The 23,215-nt window shown below is 24.3% G+C and overlaps 1 protein-coding gene across 1 annotated transcript in view; it reads left to right on the forward strand.

Moving 5' to 3' along the window:
- The window catches only part of LOC129610135 (neuronal calcium sensor 2), a 76,894-nt gene that overhangs the window by 27,613 nt on the left and 26,066 nt on the right, over positions 1–23,215 (forward strand). Inside the window, exon 2 of the mRNA XM_055522522.1 lies at positions 6,857–7,000. Coding sequence (XP_055378497.1) covers positions 6,857–7,000 — 144 coding nt within the window. The remainder of the gene's footprint in view (positions 1–6,856; positions 7,001–23,215) is intronic.

The following is a 23,215-nucleotide window of genomic DNA, read 5'->3' on the forward strand; positions in this document are numbered from 1 at the left end:
CTTTCTAAACCGTTATTATATTTACCTTGTACTTTGTATAATATACCACCATTTTACATACAACCTATTAAATATTTTATGTGTATAGTTTTCATTATTATAAAAATTTCCATTGAATTAAGTTTTGTATTTGCGTATGCGTAATTTGTATAAAATTTGAATTTCCAAATTTTACAATTTTTAGGTATGACTTTTAGATTATTCCAATGCTATTTTAAAAAGAAAAGCTTGAATAACTTCAATCCGTTCGTCCGCTTTTTGTTTTTTTGTGAAAAGCCTATAATTTTATATAAATTCAGCTAACTCAAATTAGTAATTGGGTTATTAACAACTAACAATGAAGACGAAATTTTACCAATTTCGGAATTAAGGAGCTACAACACGATTTTAATTTTTTTTTTAATTTTATTCACTTCTAATTTAAAATTTTCATCTTACATACATCTAATAAGTTTTGTATTTCACAAATTTTCTTTATCCTAAAACTCAAACATGAATTTTCTTTCCTAAGAGAAAATGTAATTCTTTGCAACTTTTTAATCCGACCGATGCTTCATTTTTCCTTTAATTTTTCGCATATATTTATTAATATCCTACATATTAATTCATACATACATAAGTAAGATATAAGTAGGGATAATTTTAATGCGCATAGATATATATATATATATATATATATTTCGGAATATATATATATATATATATTCCGAAATATATTCTAATAATATTTAAAAGAATACAATAAACCGAGAATGAAAATCATAGAATTGGAAATAAAAATTTGGTTGATTTTCTCTTTGTTTTGCTTTTTTTTTTGAATAAATTTAGCAAAAGAAACGAGAAAGTAAGAAAGGGAAAACAAAAAAAATAAGAAAGACATTGATTGATTTTCAGAGCTTTTTTTACGCTCTGATCTTCACAACAAAAACAAAAAAAAATTTGGGAATAAAATAGAAATTACATAAATATTTTCTAAAAGAAAAGAATTTTCATCTTCTAAAATAAGAAAAACCAAAATGATTTTCCAACCAAAAAAAAAAAAGAGAAAATTGTGTAAATCGGAAAAAGATGAAAGGACGACAAAAAAAATTTATTTTTTTCTTCGCAAATACCTATAAATATGCAAATTATTTGTGTGTACCTTCATATACACATACATTTTATATATGTACATATATGTACATAGCACTATATTTAAATAAAATCGTAAAAATATTAAATTTATAAAAGACATACGAGGAAAATTTAATTGTGGCTTTGACAATATCTGTCATGTGATTTTGCAATGCATTAGAAAAGTTACTTGTTTCCAAAATTAATTTCTTTTAAATCAAGCTATAGCCGAACACGCTTAATATCACATAGAAAGTTGACAGCTGTTTCAACGGATACATTCTCAAAAAAAAAATATGAGTTCAATTCAATAGTTTGGTAAAAAACCAACAGGTGTCATAAACAAAGGGATTTACTCTTTTTGTTTAAAAAAGTAAGAATTGTTCCTCTGAATTTTTTTTCGTAATATCTTTTTTTAGCAAATTTTAATTTTATGGTTTTAACCGAGCGAATGAAATTAGTCATTTTGGTGTCAAAAGTATGTAGAAATTTTTCTTCGAATTCAAAAATATTGTGAATAAATCTAAGAAAGTTTTGTTGTACCATCTCCGTTTTATTAAAATTTGCCTCATAAATATTAAACCTGACTAACACAATTCAAATTAGGTCTCACAAGAGTATAAAGACGTATAAGTATAAAGACGTATGGGTCATTAAATTCTTTTGACCATCGCTTAATAAAACCAAGCGGTAAATTCACCTTATTTATCTTATACTGAACCACAAAAAAAAAAACTCCCAAGTCCTTAACTAAAGTAGATTTTATCAATATCTCTCCAATTATAAAGTAAATCGAAATTACGACGAATGAAGGTCATTATAGAAGACTTATCCACATTACAGGTTAGATTGTTTTTAGAACATCATACAGAAAAAGATGCAAGATTTTGCTGTAGCAAGAAAGCATTAATTTGGATTCACAATTTTTTTTAAAAACTTCATGTCATCCTCATGAATTAATAGTTTACTATATTTGATAACCGAAACAACATCGTTGTTTGAAAGAATAAAAAGAGAAGGGCTACTAAATTACTGTCCTTGGGGGACACGTGAACTAGCCATATATAGTTTGGATACTGATGATCTCTAAAAACAACTTTATAGGAGCGATTTTTTTCATTGTTTCACTTTATTTAACAAAAAATATTCAATTAATGAAATAAATACAACGCAAAAAAATTCGGTACGAAAATTTTATTGGATTCTTCGGGATTTCGAATTTGATTCGTCTGCTAAATCATGAAAAACAGAATCATGAAGATTAGTGATTTTATTCGAAAGAAGAACAACCTTATACCAATTTTAAACTCATTCGGCAAAAAAGTATAATTTACGCTATAAAAATGGTTTTAGTAATATACGTGGTATAGAACTTGATGTGCTTATTATGTTTGAAAGCACAGCTTGACAAACACTTTGATTAACATTTAAATGAAATCAGTAATGTCAGAATGCACAGAAGAATGTCGTCATTCACAATTGAAATTATTTTAAAAGTTAATAAAAATTTTTAAATTTAAAATAAGCATTAAAAATTTCAAATACTTGACCCACCAATGGACAAATTTTAAGCAAACTCATTATTAATGTTTTATTTTTTTTTTTAAGAAATTACTCATAGTCTTTGAAATTAATTAAGACATTATTTCTAACACTGCAATACTCTCATTAACGTTATAAACGCTTTCGCATAATTAGACGAACAAAATTTGAAATTCATGGAAAATTTTTTTTTTGTCATTTCTTCTGGTTACTAATTAAACTCGTGTACCGTAGACTGACAGACTATTTTTTAAGTAATATTGTTTTTTTTCTTCATAACTTAGACTAAATTTATATTTATGTGTACATTCATACATACATATACAATTATAAATAAAATAAAGATTTATTTCTCTTGGTTTCTATAAAATAAACATGCAAAAACTTTTAACTTTAACATTTTTCTGGTTCTACTCTTGTATAGTATGTATATAAGGTATAAGGTGCCTAAAATTTGTTTGCAAAATTTTACTGCCTTTCGCCGAGATTTCGTTATTATTTTTATGTTGTTTTTCGTTTTGTGGTTTGTGATTTTGTAAAAAAAAAAATAAAAGAAAAAACTTCTTCATTTACGCTTCATAATTCAATTAGGATCATTAGAAGTTTTTTTATTTTTTTTTGCAAAATTGTAAATCATGTTGTTGATTTTTTTCTCGCCGCTTGTTCTTCTGATTTTTCCCCTATATTCTTCAGTTTTAACATAAAAAAATTTTTTTTTTTTTCTGAAAAAGTTGGCTGGGAACAGAACCATTGGAAAAATAAAATTATTTTTCTTAATGAAGACTTATGTGTGCAGAGAAATTATTTTTTCTTTTAATTTTACTTCTATAACAGTTTTACAAGAACAACCACAAAAAAAAAGAAGTCGACTGTCGAATTCTTTTTTTTTTTGCCTTCTTTTCTCTTTATTTTTTTAAACTTTTTAAATAAAAGAAAAATTATAAAGTTTTTAAATTTAAGTTAAAGTGAAATGAATGTCCTTAGAATAATTTCTTGTTGTTGTTGTTGCTGTTGTTTCTAAAAATTGGCGTAGGATACAACCAACAAATTAATATTCGTATGCAAGAGGAGAGTAAAAAAAAGCAGAACACAAAAAATGAAATGTTTTATAGGTTTTAATTTTTTTTTTTTTTGAAAATTGATAGCTTTGAAAATGGAAAAAGCCTGTCAAAATATTTTATTTATGTTTGTTAAAATTTTAAATATATTATTTGAATTTTACTAATGTGGTTTTTATATGCATTACATATTTATAATGGTAATAAAGAATTTTTTTTTTAGAACACCCTTAAGGTATTTTTCAAATTGAAAAATAGAAAATTTTTGAAAATTTTTCCAATTTATTCAATCATTTGACATATTGTACATATACTGATGATCTTTCAATCCCAAAGGTGTGAAATCAATTATAAACTTCAAGATAATAAAAGCTCAACACTCATGTAAAAATTGAATGTGCCGGAATTAAGTTCAGGATTAAAATTCCTGCTTATGATTTTAAAATCTTTAGGAAAAATTTCTAATTTCAAAGTTGCATCTTTGGTTGGTACATTCACCAAGTTCGACTCCTTTTTTAGCATCTGCCGAATCTGATATGATTAAAATAATTGCTTTACAAGAATAAAATTTAGAATAGCGTAAAGGGATCCTCAAATCAACCATTTTTGTATTGAGCATTTTATTTTTTTTCTTAATTTAAATTTTTTTTTTGCATTTAATTTGAATTTTATCCTTTATATTTTTTAGGTTTTTAATTTTTTACTTTAATTTTTTTCCTAATTTTTTTTTCTGTTTCATGCTAAACGATTTCATCTTACCAATTTTCTCTACCAAATGTTGTTTCTATGTCATCCCAATAGATTATACATACATACCTACAATATATATTTGTTATATTTTACTGAATAAATAACATTAAATTAATATTAAGAAATAACACTGTGTATATGTTTGCATGTATATGTATATGTGAATTTCTATCTATATTTCTAAATATAATATTTATCTACATCCTGTCTTAATAACTAAAGATGTTATATACAAATAATATGAAAGTGATGCTTTGGAATTTTACGGATATGGTTTCAGTCAGTTTAATTCGACTTGTGTATATTTTTTCTTCTACTTTTTTTTATTCTTGTTGCCTTTACTGGTTTCACTCATTTATTTGTTACTAAATTTTCCCCATGAGATTTTAATGATGGTTCCTTTTTCTTCTCTTATTATTATTATTACATTTTCCTTTTTCTAAAATTTTCTTGTAACCAAGTTGTTTCTATTTTTTCCTTCTTTTTTTATTAAAGAAAAAAAAAACCCTTAATAATATGAAAGAGATAGAAATAATGGTTAGAATAAGTAAGTGAGGTGAAACAAAAAAAAAATATTGTGAATGAAATTTAAAAATATATAGGAAACTTTCATTCACAATAAGACAAAATGTGAAAAAAAACAGAAATCAAATGAAAACTGAAATTTTCTTCTATAAATTAAAAACAAAGAAAAAATGAAATTATTTTACTTTGAGAAAACATGTGAAGGATAACGAAGGACAAAAGTATGGCGACAAAATGAGATTAATCACCGCTTGACAAGAAATAATGATTATCTCGTATTTTGTTCAAATTTTTTTTTATTCGTCATACATTTGATATTACGATCCTAACTAAACTCTTGTTAGAGTGCTATTATCTTAAAAGACCAAAAACATGCTATCCTAAAAGATCTTTTTAACACTTTTTTTACTTTCTTAATATTTACAAGAGTCTAATGGTTTCAATTATCCTTTGAATTTAATTTCATTTATTTTTGTACAGTTCCAAAGAGGAAAAAGGCTCGTAAACGAAATTGTTTTGCCTAAAAATTGTTGAATTTTTTGTTTATCTTATCCCAAATTACTTAACTTTTGGTATACTCCAACAATTACTTAATCTGTGAAACTATAAAAATTGTAAGGACTCAAATAATCATCCTTAAATACTTCGCCGTTACAAAACGTTCCAGTTTCTTTTTCAGCCTTTAATTGTAATTTGGAATTGGAGGTTAATCAATCTAAAAGAAACATTGAGAAATAATTGACTTCCCTTTAAACTAACACAAATATTTGGTAATCTTGCGTGAAATAATTTAGTAATTATATAACAAAAAATCTGAAGAAAACACCGAAATTTAATTTCATCCCATGACCATTTTTTCTGGGGTTATAAGAGAGGCGACGTTGAACAAAACATCCTATTTGCATATTTCATTTTAAATTGAATAAAAAAAAAAAAAATTAATTATACCCAAAGAAAAAAGAGATAAAACAAAAATTATTCAAAATGTTCGTCCTTTATTGTTGTTATTAGTCAAAAATCTCCAAAACGCAAAAACAATCTCTCTGTCCTTTTTTTTTTTTTTGAAAAATGTAATATTCATCTGTCTAATTGCCATCATCTCGAACAAAAATTTTTCTTTTTAATATTATATGAAAAAAATAACCATAATTACAGTAAAATAATTTAAAAATTAAATAAAATTTAATGAATCATTTTTATTTAATGAATAAAATATGGACGATTTGATCCTTTTTTTTTTAATTTTTAAATATTTTAAAAATGTAATTTTGTGTTGTTGTTATTTTTTGTTTGAGTACACCTACATAACCTCATTTTAAATGTAATTATGAAATTTAAATTATTTATAAAAGAAAACAGAAAATTAAATTTTAAATTTTATTGAAATTTTGCAGAATCGAAAAATAAAACTGATCTTTCCCTCTCAATCTCATAATCTGCTATAAAATCTCATTTGTTTTGCACACATTCTAAATTTTATACTGAAAAATTGTAAAGTGAAACTAGTTGTTGTTTTCATTGTTTATTGTGTAAAAATTTAAACATTTACACTTGAAATGTAAAAATCTAAATCTAATTTCTATAGACACGAACAGATTGATATAGTGTCGAACAATTCGAACAAACCCAATTTTTAAGATTTACCATACACCCCCTAAATTTTGACTGTAGTTTATTCATTGGAACATCTAATTGAACCACATACGTTATGATTCTTAAGCTACAATTTATTAGATATAAAATATTTTCAGTCCACAGCACGAATAAGTTCCGAAAAAATTTTCTTTATTCGAAAATGATTAAAAAATTTTGCCAAAACCTCAAAACAAAAATTTGTTCTTTATTATTATTTTTATTTATAATTTCAGCAAGACTGTCCAAATGGTCGTTTAACACCAGCCAAATTTGTCGATATGTACAAAATGTTCTTCCCTTCTGGGAATGCAGAAGAATTTTGTGATCATGTCTTCCGAACGTTTGACATGGATAAAAATGGATATATTGACTTTAAAGTAAGTATAAAATTAAAAATTTATTTTTATAAATAAAATATTTTACAAAAACAAAGCCATAAAATGAAATTATACCCATAATATCTGGCAAAACTTTTATACCCCCTAGCTAATATTATTCTAATTCTATATACGTACGTACGTAATACAAACCTTAATAAAATTCATAAGAGTGAAAATTAAATTTAAATTTCTATTTCCAAAAAAAGAAAAAATATTTTCTAATAAAATTTAATTTAACTAATCGTAATTCAGGCAGAAACTGTCCATTATAATTTTAAACGATAAAAATTTCATAAATGATTTTTTCATTTGAAAAATTTCTTGGAATAAATCGCGTTATACAACCGAAAGAAAAAAAAAATAAGAGAAAATTAATTCCCTGAATTGTGAAATATAATTGGATTATATACACATACGTACATATATGTGTGTCAAATTGATTTGTATTTAAGTTACTCCCACACACCATGTACAATTGTACAATAATCTACTGCATATATTGAAAATCTTAAATCTTTATAAATAGGATTTTATGTCGATTAGAAAGGACACTTTATAGATTAAAATGTGTGTGTTTATTTCTAAATAGGATTTACTATTATAACTATATATATATAAGTTTTTTTTTGTTATACAATCCGATTAATATAATATTTTGTATATATATTCTCTATAAATATAGAATTAATATTTATTAGCTCAAAGAAATTTTTTTTAATTCCAAAATTTATAAGGATAAAAATTTTCTTTCACTGATTTCTTTCTTTTTCATATATTGTCTATAGCTAGATACTTAAAATGTGTGTATGTTATATAAAATTTGATACAAGTAGATGAACTCAGTTAAAAAAGAAACGTTTGTGCTAGATATATAAGACAACCATAAAAATTTGACAAGCTGTGGGCTTTAAATGTCAAAGGTAACCTTAGTAGTATAATGCCCCAATAACCAATATCTTGTTTCTTATTATAAAAATTTAAAAATATGTTAAGAAGAAATAGCTATTGCCGAAAAACATATTCGGACGAAGCAGTAGTACCTTTGAGAATGGCAGACGAAGAGTCACTTGAAGAAGAAGTCTTGATTATGTAGTTTCTTTTTGGCATCGCGCTGCGTTTCCCCTTCAATGATGAGTGGTTATAATATTCTGATAACTTATTATTCCTGCCCTTTCTCAATTTTTATGGAATTAAGGATGTTAAATTGAAAATATTTTTAAAACAGTATCCAAATAAGCCTTCAAAATTACTGATTGGTAATGAACTTTTATCCTTAACTTATGGATGTATGTGCAAAAATATTTTTCAAACAAGCTCCTATTCTTAAATTTTTAAATTAAAAATTTTTAATATTCTTAAATTTAATTTTTACAAAAATTTCAATAAAACTTTGTACTTTTCACTATAAGAATTACGTTTTAAAAAGAAGTCTTCTTATATTGTGTTCTCTTCTGAATGAGAAATGAAAAATATAAATAAGGGTTAAAGATATAACAACTTTGTTGCTATTTTTAATCAAAACACACCGAACGCACATGGTCAAATATGATTTGGGAAACTCCGAACAAGAATATATTCGGATAATTAGAAGAATATTTATCGTAAACCTGCCACAACCAAAACTAATCATATGTTCTGAATCCCCAAAATATATATATATAAATTTTTGAAGAATATTTCAAACTTAAATAATAAATTTTAATGACAGCTATAAAATTGAACACATTTAAGAAATAAAAAAGCAACAAAATAAACTCAAACTAAAAAGAGAAATTTCTTTTTTTTTTTTTGTTGTTATTGAAGTGCTAAGTTTTGATATCTCCAAGGTATTTTCTTATTTTCCATATTCATTTTTAAAAATTCTCCACTCTTACTCATATAATTCTCATTTCAACTTTTTCTCTCTTTTAAATTTTAATTTATGTATTTGAAAAATTTTTGAAAGAATTTTTTATAAGAGAAAAATAAATAAAAGTTTTTGTCGAAAGTGTAATACAAAAATAAATTATATAACAGTATTAAATTTTATTTTTTTTATTATTATATAATTTTGAATATTTTTTTTTTTACTTTTCTTTTAAAAAGTTTTTATATTTCGTATGTAGGTGTCCGTCTTATAGCTTTCATTTAATTCATACCTTTCTTTTAATTTTTCATTACAAATGCCTTACTTAAATATTAAATATTCGTAAAAATGAAAACAAAATACCTTGAAACTTATAATATCAAAAATAGTAGAACTGCTTCTATTCTTTTACGCGAAAAATGTTCATTGTTGAATAAAGATAAAATCGAATTAAGCAAATGGTTTCTAAGTAGCACATTTAGCTAGAAGAAGTAGACTTTTCTAAAAAAAATAATCCTTACTTTTCGAATTTTAATTATTTTCATAATATGCAATTGTTGTAAATATTGCATACTTTTAGGACCACGACAAAAATTGGGTAAAGAAGATAGCCAATAATAGTCGAATTATTGATGGTGAATTTTATCAGTTAAAAAAAAAATAAATACTTTTTTTTCTGTTGGCAAAACTTTTTCCGTCTTTTGCTCTTCTAGCAAAATGAATTGCTGCAAAGAAGAGCTGTTAAAATTTCAGTCTTTCAGCTTATGGTCTGAAAGAAAAACGTTATCAACTTCAAAAAACAAATTTTAACGATCAGTTTGCTGTTTTTAAGATTAACTAAACTATACCGCATAATATATATACTATACTATATCGTTACAATAAACAGTGAAACAATAGCATTTTATGACTTGGTGCTGTTAAACTTTGTTGGTGGAAGATAGATAAAAGTTATACTATTATTAGATAGGTAAATATTAATGTAGCTAACGCATAACTCTTGAACTTTCAAAGAGGAGGGGGCGGGGATAGTGTAAAAATTTTCTTTTACAGAAATAAGTTTCTAGCACAAATCTATTTATTTATAAAATATAAGCTTTCTTTCTTAAAGCGTTTAAAAGTTCTGTAAACAGACACGCGGGCTGACGGACGTACGAGCAGAGTGAAACTAATAAGCGCATTTTTTCACATTTAATCCGAAATGTGCTAAAAAAATAAAAATAATGAAAAACAGAAAATTAAAGTTTTATGGATTTTTTTTCTTTTTCTTTTTTTTTTTTTTGTAAACTCCTACCACAAAACTATATTTTTAACACCTACACTGAAAATGGAAAAATTCCTTTATATAAATCTAATTTTGTATAAATTTCTGTATGGGTATAGAGAATAAATTTATTTTTGTTAAAGTTCTCTATATGTACTTACATATGTACATACCGAATAAAACGGCTACGTTATACCGAAAAATAAATATATTTAAAAAAAAGACAAAATATCGCTATTATTCAAGTTTATTTACAACAAATTTATTTTATTTTCTTCTTTCTTATCCCAAAAAAAAAAAATAATGAAAATCAGAACAAGTAAAAAGTAAGAAAATTATTCGAAAAGTCCGTTACTCAATCCATACAAACCTCTTCTATTATCAAAATGTATAAGAACAAAAATGTGAAACTCTCTTGTTTGTTCTCGATGCCACGATCTAATTTTTACCTGTCTCTTCATTTTTAAGATGTCGTCATTGTTTGTCAACAAGATAATAAAATTTTACTTTGGAATTTTGTTTCTTTTTTTTTTTTGTTTTGCAACAAAATAATGAATAAAAATGAAAAAAAAAAATATTTTATACTTATATAGCATACACTTAGGGGAAATCTATACAATACCCGTATATTATGTACGCAAATATATGCAAGGTACAAAAAAAAATAAAGCTACAAATTTGTTTTAGTCCTTTTGTTCAACCTACTGTACACATACTTTTATTTTATTATTCTGCTGTAAAAAAAATGAGAAAAGAAAAAATCTGAAATTATTGGCGCCTAATGAAATTTCTTTTACCTTGAATTTATTGACAATAAGTGACAGTATAGAAGAAGATGAAGATGACGAAGTAGAAGTAGTAGAAGAAATACAAAAGAAGCATGAGATTTTCTTTTTAATTTTTTTGCATTTTGTCAAAGTATAAAAATAAAAAGGATTTTTTTTTTCTTTTAACGCTTTCTTTATTTACGGAAATATTTTTAAATAACTTTATTTTGGTTAAAAAAAAATTTTTTTATTATTTTTGCGCTTTTTTATTTTTTTTTCTTCTATATAGAAAATCAAAATGATACCGTATAAAAATTCATTGAACCAACTTGGTAATTTTTATTTCACAGCACGTTTCGTTTTTCAAATATTTTGATAAAATTTCAATCATTTTGTTTGAGTGTATGTGTATGAAATCTTAAAAATAGGATAGAAATGCGATATGAAAGTGCTACACTTATAAGAAAATTTATAAGAAGACGACAAAACAAAAGCGATTCTGAAAATATTTTCCGTTTAAATTGATAAAATTGAGTTATAATTGTATACATTTTATTGTAAATTTGCAAACTTTTAGGGGCTCAGAAAGAAAATTTAATTTGTTTACAATTTTAAAATCAAATTAATTTTCAATTTGCTAGAAATTAAAAATAATAGAGGATTTACCCACTAACTATTGGAATGTGCGCAAAGAATCAGTATTGAGATAATATAAAAAATCTTATGTGAATATAAGAACATAACCGATCGCAACACGTCGGTCGGTTGTGCAAGATTATGAAAATGTTTTTTAAACATTTCTTTTAAATTTTAAAAATGCTAGTTAGCTTTTAGTTAAAAGTATAAATTTGACTATTAGTAGACACTCATCTACTGTGGCATCTAAATTCTTTGAAAAGCTCGACTGTTAATTAGTTCCGTTAGTAAACAGAACTCAAATATTTAATTTCAAGAAATTTCGTGAAATAATTTCTCTAAATAAAATCGACTCTCCTTATATGCGCAAAAATGTACATTTGGAACGTAAAAAAAGTCGAAATGTAGGACAATAAGCTATAAAATGTCATTTTGACCTATAAAAAATTCCATTAGAAAAATTAGTAATAACCCAAATGTATTCATGTGTAGTACAAATATGTGTACATACAATTAATATAGCATAAAAAGAACAATTAAACATAAGTGGTATTCACATGGAAAATTGAAAAAAAATTTAATACAATATTCACTCTAGACATACCATGTTCTAAATAATAAAATAATTGCAGACCAACCTTAATATACCTTAACCTTAATTATATATACATACATTTTAAATTTATAATATAGTACATTGAAATTTTTTCTTAACAGGATAATATTTATAAATGCAGAATTTTTTCAGATACACACTTTATGTGTAAAGAAATTTTTCAGATTAAAGACTAAAACCCATTTTTCAAATCTACCAAGTTGATAGATTTAAATTACATACAAATATATGTTATATACTCTTCTTGCTTTTATTGGCTTTCCCCTGAAAATTTTATAAAATATTTTCATTTTAAATTTCTATTGCAATTTTTAATAAATTTTTAACCCTCAATTTACTCTAACAAGTCATAATAACAAAAAAATATAGAGACATAGAGAAAAAAAAATATTAAAAAAAAACTCCTTTCCTTTAAATAATAAAATAGTTTTAATTCCGAAATGGTTCTCGAACATGCACTCTTAAAGTTTTAAAACGTTTTTAGACGAGAACAAAAGATTTTATTCTAAATTACATTAGGAAACTTTTTCTTTCTGGTTTTTTTTTATTATTAATTCCACCTCTTAATAATAAGAGTGTCGTAGAAATTTATTTTACCGGATCTTACTTTGAATGCTATGTGTATAAAATCCACAAAGCAAAAAAAACTTAAAAACAATTGAGGATTGTGTTAAATTCCCACCCCGCATTTTTAAAAATCTTAAAAGCATAAATATTTTTTATTTTACTCAAGTATGTAAGTACAATTTTTTTTTTATGTTATATAAGTTTTAAATTTTTATGCAAATATGCACGAATTTATTAAAATCATACGACTAAAAATTAAAATTGGGCACCTGAAAAATCTTTTTTATTATATTTAATGTTTATATGACGTCATAGAACCGGAAAGTTAATATAAACGATATTAAAATTCTTTAGCATTAACATTTATGTATGTGCACGCAAATAACTACACATCTATAATGAAAGTATATGATTTAAGCATTTATCAAGTTATAGCTCATGAAAAAGCACTTATGAGGCTCCTTGTTGGCTTCCATCATTATTTAAATAATCATAGTTCCATCAAGCATATAAAATGAACATACATATATGTACTACTCGTATGTGTGTATACAACCAAATATAATGAGTATATAATATTTTGTACCTCAATATATGGAAATTGGATTATAGATATGTTTTTGTTTTTGGCGCCATCAATCATCATATGACCCAAACTAGTGTTCGTGAGCCCAAAAAATTTAAAAGAATAAAATATGTTTTCTTTTTTTTTTTAATTTTTGCAATTACCTTGCTTTTAATGTTGTTTAATAAATATAGGGCGCAACACAAAAAAGAAAAAAGAAAATTTTTTGCCATAAACATTAAAGTGGTAATTGCAATTTTTAGTTGATTTTTCATCCTCTCTTTAATAAAAAAGAATTGTTTCTTCCTTGAAAGAAAATTCATTAAAAAATTATGAGTAATAATTATTTTATAGCACTTGAATATTTCAAATTATGAAAAATACATAGGTATAGTAGAAAATTTTAAAAATACCCACACGGTACTCAGGTCTGTAAATGAAAAAATTATACCAATGTTGACAGTGGCACATTTCCTATTTAAATAAATTTCCAAAGTTAATAAAACTGAAATTACAATAAAAAATAGAGGTCATTAAATTTATTTGAAATTTTCTTAAAAAAATTGAAAAAGCTCTGTGAAATTAATGAAAAAATTATTGAAAAAACGTTAAAGGGTTATTTAATCAAAATTTTGAACACAACTTTTCTAGCTAGAGAGCCTAATTACAATCCATACATTTATTTAACTATTACCTAAATTATTCTGTAAATTGAAAAACTCATAAAATATTCATTTGGATATTATCAAATTTTATTTAAGAATGAAAAACAGTAATGAAATAATTTTCACAATCAAAAAATATTTTTACCAATAATCAGTCACTCATTCTTCTTATAAAATATGCCATATTTTCAGGCGAAATTTGCATAAATTTCAAAATTTTTACGGTCCGACCGTATTGTATACAATAAGGGAGGTTGGTTATATGATGGCATTAAATGGATGGATGTCGAATTTTCGGTGGAAATACACTCGTTCATGGTAGATCTCTCGGTCAATGTGTACATGCATATATCTCGGCTAAACTGATTTGTAATTCCGGCTGAACTGATTTTGATAAAATTTTGTATGTGAGTGTTTTTTGGCCGTGTTACGGATTTATCAACTTTTGGGATATAAGTCCTCGGAAACTTCACTTTTTTCCGGGCCGTCTTTACATTTTTGCGTACATAAAGAGAAATAATCAACTAATTTCTTTCATGTTTAATATTTAAATTTGGGGTACTAAAACAATGAAGCTATAAATTTTTTGGAAAGATTGGGAAACCAAACAAGGAGTCGATTTTAAATTTTTTACCATATCTGCGAAAATAATTGATGCAATTTCTTGAAATTTAATATTTGAGTTCTGTTTATTACCGAAATTATTTTTTCAGGGAAATCGCATGGCACAAAGTGAAATTCTACTAAGAGCCAAATTTAAATTTTTCTAGGTATGTTAACTAAGAGCTTACTAGTGTTGTTAAAATTGGAAAAAACACGGCTTTTCTTCAAAGCCTTCTGTAACACTTTCACTACTCTAAACAATACACTTTGCGGTCGATTATGTGCTGATCACATCAGAGTTTTTCTTAAATGACCTTGAAAACTGAACCAAAAATAATTTTTCATTCTGGATAATTAATTGAATATTTTTAAAAAAGTAATACACTAAATGATCGTTAAAATTTTTCATCCTTAAATTAATTAAAATTCAATGACAGTTAAAATGTCTTTTAATTTATTAAATTTTTTTTTTGTTTTTGTGTTTTTTATGCAACATTAATTAAATTGAATAATGATTTAATTTATCTGCAGCAACGATTATAAAATAAATGACCGGAAATATTTGTATATACACACACACACATAAATACATTGACATATCAAGATAAATTTTCAATTTGCTCACAAATTATTCTTAGAATTATTTTTATATTCCCTGATGGTTTCTCTTTTACACTCATTATCCTCAACGATATTTAAAAATTTCATTTGATATTGTTTAAAATTTTTTCATTAATGCTAACTGCTTAAGCTCATAACTAATCGCTTTTATTTAAAAAAAATCTCGCTGATTTAGATTTTTAAAATCTTTCAAATTTTTAAAGCAACGGTTTTTAAAGTAGCACATTTCTTTTAAAAATTAATTTAAAATTATATTTCTTGCGTTTACTGTGTATATCTCGGGGGAGAACGAAAACTTAGAAAAAATCCACACAATTAGTATTACTTTTTTACAGAAATTTACAGAAATCTTTTACAAAAATATAAAAGAGGTTGCAACTTCATATAAATAAAAATTGAGAATTGGAATTTTTTTAATTTAGAGAGGTGATGAATTGGAAGGGAAAGAAGATAGAAAAAAATGTTTTTCTTTCGGAATAAACCATAGATGGTAAATAATATTTTCGAGACTTTTCAATGATTATAGTTTTTATATGGGCAGAAGTGGGAAAAAATTTTACTTGTATTGAAAAAAATTTAATTGTTCGTCAATCGAATTGATATTTTGATATATAAAAGAGACAAGAGTGCAACTAATAAATAGGTACTTATTTATTTATTAAATTCTATTTATTAGTTGCACTCAATTTTGTTGGAAGTAGGTTAAAAAATTTCAATTTTGCAAAGAGTACTTAACTTTAGGAATAAAATTAAGTACTCTTTAGAGTAAACTTTAGGAATAACCTATAGAGTATGCATCTTAATCTTAATTAATATTTACAAACCAACTATCTATAGAGCGAACAGCCAATATTTGTAGATGAATATGGTCTTTCAAAGCTTAAATTTCCAATAAACAACTATTACTATGCATACATAACTTTTGAAATGCAATTCCCAAATAAAACACACCCACATTTCAAATTACATTCAAATTAAATTATTAAAAATATTATTCAAAATTAATGCAAGTATAAAATGAAATCAATACCATTTTTAAAATAAAAAGTAGAAAACAATTTTCAATTCCACTTTATTAAGGACTATGTAATGAAATACCATTTTAATAATATCGCACTTAAGAAATATTTTTATGCAAAAGAAAAAAAAATATGCAAATTTTAAAACTTCTATGAATATTCATGTGTCATGCCACTTACAATCTACGAAAAATATACACAAACACATTTTGTTGAAGTCTCTTTTGTGAGAACTTTGAATATGCTTAAAAATGAAAAAAAAAAAAAAATTTTCTTACATTGTAAATTTATTATCCTTTTTAAAAATTTTAATGTCATCCATTTAACACCTTTTCCAAGGTTGAATATCAATTAAACTCACATGTTATTTTGAAAATATTTTCAATCCTTTTATATTTCCGATTTCAATAATTTTTCACACAAATAAATTATACAATGCCCAAGTATTCGTGTATAATCCTTGTTGAAATGCAAAATAACAAAAAAATGAAACAAGTATGAGAAAAAAAAATTAAAATTTAATAAGAGCTGAATGAGTCCTTTGATTTCACTTTTTTCTTTATTCATTTTTTTTTTAATTTTTATTTAATTAATTATTGCAATATTGTGTTGAGTTTTCATTCATGCATATTCATTAATTTTAAAAAATAAATTTAATTTTTTTTTTTGTGTGCCGGAATTCCTTTTATTACACTTTAGTGCCTATACTCGTCACATTTTTAAAATTATTTTATTTTTTAATTTTGCATGCATATTGGAATTTTTGTCGCCTTTGGCTTTTTGGTTTGCTTTTTTATGTTTCGTTGTATTTTTCTTTTTTAAATGTTCATGATTAATTTACTTTGAGGATAAAATTATTTGTCAATTTAAATGAATTTCCTGTTAAAAACACAATAATAAATTAATTTTTTTTTTATTTTTCTTTGTATAATATGCACAATTGCACATATCCTGTACCCAGTTTTAAATATAATGCTTGTATGTGTAATATTTTGTGAATTCCGATATTGCAATTGTGTATAGATTAATTTTATTATTTCCAGAATTTAGTTTGATAAGTTATTTGCGATATTAATATTTAAGAGAATATCAATGATTCCAGAGAAAAATAAAATATATGAAAAATTAAATCAAATATATAGTTAAATATAATTCAATTATTTCAGAGAAAGAAAATAGCAATTTGTGGCCCTTAACAATAAAATTGAAGAAAATCTTGCTTATTATTTTTACTCGGATAGTTCGTCCGGCCATCCGTGCGTCTGCTTATTGAAATTGTTTTTTTCAGGAAATTTTAATTTAAACTTTAAGTCTTTTGCAATAATTTTTTATTGTTATCCTAAAAATATGCAATAATTATGGCATATTTGACAAATGAGTGAAAATAATTTGAATAGAAATTAATTAGTTTTTCTTAAGTGCACTTACTCGAGGGAATGTGATACTTCAGAAACTATTGATTTGATCTAAATTCAATTATTTCTATTTTAATTCAATTTTAATAACACTTCTGTTGTAACTGAAATATTCAAATTTCAAAACAATAATTAATCTTTTTAATTAAAATTGAAATACATTCAAATTGAGAATGTAATTTCAAATATTCGAGGCAACTAGCACTTTCATATACAATATAAGCTTATAAATTATATTGATTCAAAAGTATTCTTACTTGCAAATTAAAGTTAAAAAATCTCATTATCCTTTTTGTTCAATTTCAAAATTTTGTTATACGAAAGATTGAAAATCTGAAAAAACTAACTAGTTTTTGGTTCAGAAAAATTCAATCTAAGATGATGAAAACTATAAAACTCCTCGTCTATTTCCAAAATGAAATCAAAATTGAAAATTCTTTTATACATTTTCTAAAAGTATAATATATGTGAGCATAAGAATTATAAATTCAAATTTCGGTAAACAAAAAGAAAGCGGATGCAAAATACTTAAAAATATTGAAAAAACAATTGATAAAGAGAGAACCAAAGATTTCCTCTAGATTTTCTAATCAATATTCACTTCAGATTTAATTTTATTTTCGTTCTTTTATACTTGGAAAATTTACAATTTCATTTTCATAGTTTTTTTTTTTGCTACCAACAATTGTTTTGTTGGAATTGAATTTTAAATCACAATACTGATGAGAAAAGTGAAAAATAGATTTTACAAAATATGAATAGAATTTTTTTTTTGCTTTTTGCTGAAAATGTAAATGAACTTGCAACAGATGCAAACATTGATTTTCCATTCCTGTGTGACTTATAGCATTATATTGTACGTATTTGTACACTTTTCTTATTTAATATGATTTTATAGTTTTCACTTATGTATTCGTTATTGTACGTGAAATGTTTTCCAAATATATAATTTTGTTTTGAAATTTAAAATTAAATTATGAAATTTTTGAAATATGAAAATTTGACAAAAAACAAATTGTAATACAATGACAAGCAGTAGTACAATTCGGAGTCTTTACTCTGTTTTTGAGTAATGCGTCTATTTTGTTAGCCATTGTACACAAATTTCAAAGATTTCAAACTAATTTAGTTTTTTCAATTCTTTCAACAACACGAAATTTAAATCATGGTGATTCTCGTAAAAGCGGGACCCTCTATAGGCTGTAGTCAGTTCACTGAAAAATCAGGTAATACTCAATAACTCAAAAAAATTTTCACTCTAAATTGAGTGTATTATAATTGCAAAAATTCATAATTTCTTTAAATATTTTATAATACTCGTATATATTTTGTTTTGCCAATTGTAACTCTTTTATTTCTACTCTATTATGTACTAACAGTAACTTTCAACCGTTATACAGCCTCATAATAATACTTGCATGTATTTACAGTGTGTCGGCACACTCGTTTTGCTGCCATATATCAGCATTGTATTTAATTTTACATAATTATTTAAAAAAATTTATGAAAAATTTTATTCCTCCATCTCGTATTGTAAAATCAAATATGTTTAAAAACTATGTTTTAAATAATAACAAAATTATAATATGAAACGGACATCACAAAAAACGTCGCATGCGGCTACCTTAAAAATGAATGTTAGAATTATATGTGTATAAAAATAATTTTGAAAAATTCATTACTAATATTATTTTTGATCTGTGTCATTAAATTAAAGTTTTTTAATATCAATTTTTATAACTTCATTTATAAGTAGGAAAAATTATCATATACGATAATAAACGTTTATGCCGTTCATGATAAAGAGATTTGGTCTTTAGAATTCCGATATAATGGAGAGTCCCATGTAACGAATACTTCATTTTAGTGAACTATTACTTTCTTTCTTGATCGGAGTATCCTTCGGTGGTGTGTGATCCCATAGGATAATTTTATTAACGTTATCATCTCCAATCTATCTTGAATGGTGAAAAATTTTTTTCCCAAAGCTACACCTTCCAAACCAATTATTTCCTAAGCTTAATGTTCCACCAAAAAAAAAAAAACAATATTTCAAATAAGTTTGTTTATGAATTTTCTGCTACATGAAATTATTTCATATAAAAAAATTAAACTTGTTAGGTGAGGGAATGCAAATTCAATTGGATTGTGAGCCTACTTTCATAATTTATTCAAATTTATTCAATAAAATACAAGATGAATATAAAAAAAGCCATTTTCTAGTAGCACCAATCTAGTCCACCCCTTTTGTTTCTTAATAAATATTCCTTTAATTAATATGCCATAAAAAATTGTTTATTCGACTATCGAATTACTTAAGGTCAAATAAATTTATTGTAATTTAAGGCTATTAAATATGTTAAACATTTCTTTATTTTTCTGATTTTTGTATTTTTAAATTACGGTCATTATTATTATCGCCATCATCATCATCATCATCATTAATTTTATTATCATTTCAATCAATAAAATGGAAACAAAAACCATTTTCTCATTCTTCCAAGCTAAATAATTATCTTAGTTACGGATATTTACAAAAAAAAAAATTCGAAAAGATTTTCACGTTTTAAAAGATTTTTACGTTTTAAAATATTTTCGAGCTTTGAGGGCTCATTTTGCGAACACCTAAATATTGGTCGCCATTATAACCAACAGTTTCTATATACAATTACTAATAAGACTAAATAGAAATAAAATCAAATTGATTACAATTCAATTGAAAACCAAGAAATCAAAAAATGGCAGGAAAACATTTCCAATTGAAAACGATTTTTCATTATACAAAAGTGAAAATTTTTGCAAATTATTTTGGATTCTAGCCATGGAACAGTTTGTTTTAGTTACTATAATTGCACAAAAAAATTTTTTCTGTTCTGTTCGGTTCTGTTCATTATTCAATTACAAAATGGCGCTCATTCGACTTTCTTCATATTTTTACTTTATTCTATGAAAATTGCAACAAATTTTATTGACTAAAATTGATGAAACTGATTTTCTCAATTTTATTAAGATTAATGGACCAGTTTTTTTTTTGTTTCATCGATGAATTCTTAATATTAATACCATTTCGTCTATTATTTTGTAAATAACTAACAAAAAAGAAATTTACATATACACAATATGCACGTCATTCCCCTTTAGGCTTCTCAAATATAAAAACAAAATTGAAATTTTATGTAAAGGTCTAAATTCTAAGCTTATATGTTTTGATTTTTTGTTTTGTTTTTTCATTTTATTTTATTGCTGAAAGGTTTCTCTATTCATCCATTTATTTATGAGAATTTTGCTTCATAGCATTTTTCATTATTATTAGAAAAAGATAAAATTCATTGAATTTCTAAGAATTTATTTTGAAAATTTACTTGAATATTCTAAAAGGATCTATTAATATATTTATATGGGTACGTATGTATGTGCCTCCTCATAGATACAGATTATTGAATGAGTTGAAGAACCTTCACTTATTTCTTGATAGACATCTGGGCTGGTAAACAATAAACAAAAAATATTCTTTTTTTGTTTGTAGAAAAATTATTCAAAATTAATTAGAATATTTCTAGTATTTTAAAGTAAAATTTATATTTAAAATTAAAATTAAATTTAATATTTTAAATTTCATGCAAAAATATTTATTTCATATTGGTAGTTTAAGGTAGAGAAAAAAATTGTTAAATACACTTAAGGACTATGTTGCAATTAATCAAAAAAAGGACACAAAAGTTCTCACTAATTTTGTTATTCAATTTTTACATTATAATCGAATAATCAGGCACTTATACCACGTTCTTTAATTCGAGTATATAAAACCATTAACAATATGCTTAAAAATTTTATGCATAATATTAATAATTTACATATATACAAACACATTATATACCCAAAGGAAGTATTAAAGGAAAAATAAAAAGGATGTTAAATTATGATTTGATTTCCTTAAAACAATTTTTCATAAATAATTTATGCTTAAATTTACTATTAAAATCATCATAAATCAAATTTGCATATATGAAATAGAAAAAAACAAAAATATTTAAAATGCAAATTTACCTTCTATTTAAAATTAAGCAGAGCATTGAATTGAATTGCAAAAATTTTTGTCACTCTACAATTTGTAGTTATTGTGCGATGTTATGTAAATTTATTATTTTTGAAATTGTTCCTATAAAAGTAGCTCAGAATGATAATTGAGGAAATTTTTATTTAAAGCAGCTAAAAAATTAATTAATTATTTAGTTATCAATATCCAAATCAGTTTTATGTTAATCATGCTAATTATCCTAATTCATACAGATTAAGGATTTCATATTAATGGTTTTTAATTAAAAGTTCTATTCAATTTTATAAATTTTTCCTATTTAAATATTTTTGTATTTGTGTGAGTTTTCAAAATATTTTTGAAATTTTCTTTAAAAAGGCATTTAGAATGCTTTAAATATAAAATTCTTTCACTTCATTATTAAATATTCGTCTTTTCCATTGTACAACTTCTGTGTTCAGATTCTCATAAAACAGATTTGAATTGATCCTGTTAACACACAATGTATAACAACAACAAGCCGAAAAGCTTGTTTAATTTAACTCCATACATACATATGTACATGTATATGAAATAAATTCTGGTAATGTTACGCATATTTTAATTTCATCATTTTAAAAAGTTTTTCGATTGACACTTTGGTTTCATTCTAACTTCACTCTTTAAAAACCCAAAATAATAAAAGAAAATTCATTTTCATTTCACTTTTTCTATATTCAAAGTGAATGGTTTTAACTTTTTTATATTTTGTTTTTATTATTGCATGTGACAAAACGCGTTTCTGTTTTAGTTTTAATTAAACACAAAATTAATTGGTTTTTCTGTTTCATATAGGCACTATAAAGTTAAAATTTTCACTTTTAATTTGATTTTGATTTTTTGTTTATTTTATTTATTTATTTGAAAGAAAAACATGAAAGTTTCCCTAAACCAAATTGGAAATTCACTTCAAATATGGTAGTGAAAATTTAGTCATTAATTTAAAAATAATTAATCCTTGGCAACAAAAAAAAACTATGGAAACTAAAATGCAAGGTATACAGTGCCGGTTTTCAAATTTGAATATTGAATTTTCAGCAAAATCAAAAGCAATTGCTTGATAACCAGAATTTGTTTGACAACTTTCATACAAGGGCTATAAGAATGAAATAGATTGTTATTTATGAAATTTAAAACACTATATTTAAACTATATTTGGAAATTATGCCATTAGGAGCTGATAAATTTCAATTCCTGATGGTACTCTGAGGTATTTGTTTTATTTCTACAAATGCGTTTATAATAAAAACGCAAACTGAGAATTTTATTTAAGAACCAGCATGAATGTGAATTGATTTTAAACTGAGTTACAATAAAATATTTCCTTGGCTTTCTTGAACAGAACTCTTAGACTTCTAGCAATTTTTTTTATAGAAATTCAAAACAACTATTTTCCATTGAAGGTTACTTTTTTTAAGGATTTCAAATTTGTTTCCATGATATAGCAAATTATAAAGCTTTAATGCAAATAATCACAAAAATCAATACGAAATTTGTGTGTAATCAGGAAATGCTTTAACTGCCAATGTTTATAAAAATATTTTTCAATGCGA

This window comes from Condylostylus longicornis, unplaced genomic scaffold, assembly GCF_029603195.1.
Source record: "Condylostylus longicornis isolate FDR11 unplaced genomic scaffold, ASM2960319v2 ptg000044l, whole genome shotgun sequence".
NCBI lineage: Eukaryota > Metazoa > Arthropoda > Insecta > Diptera > Dolichopodidae > Condylostylus > Condylostylus longicornis.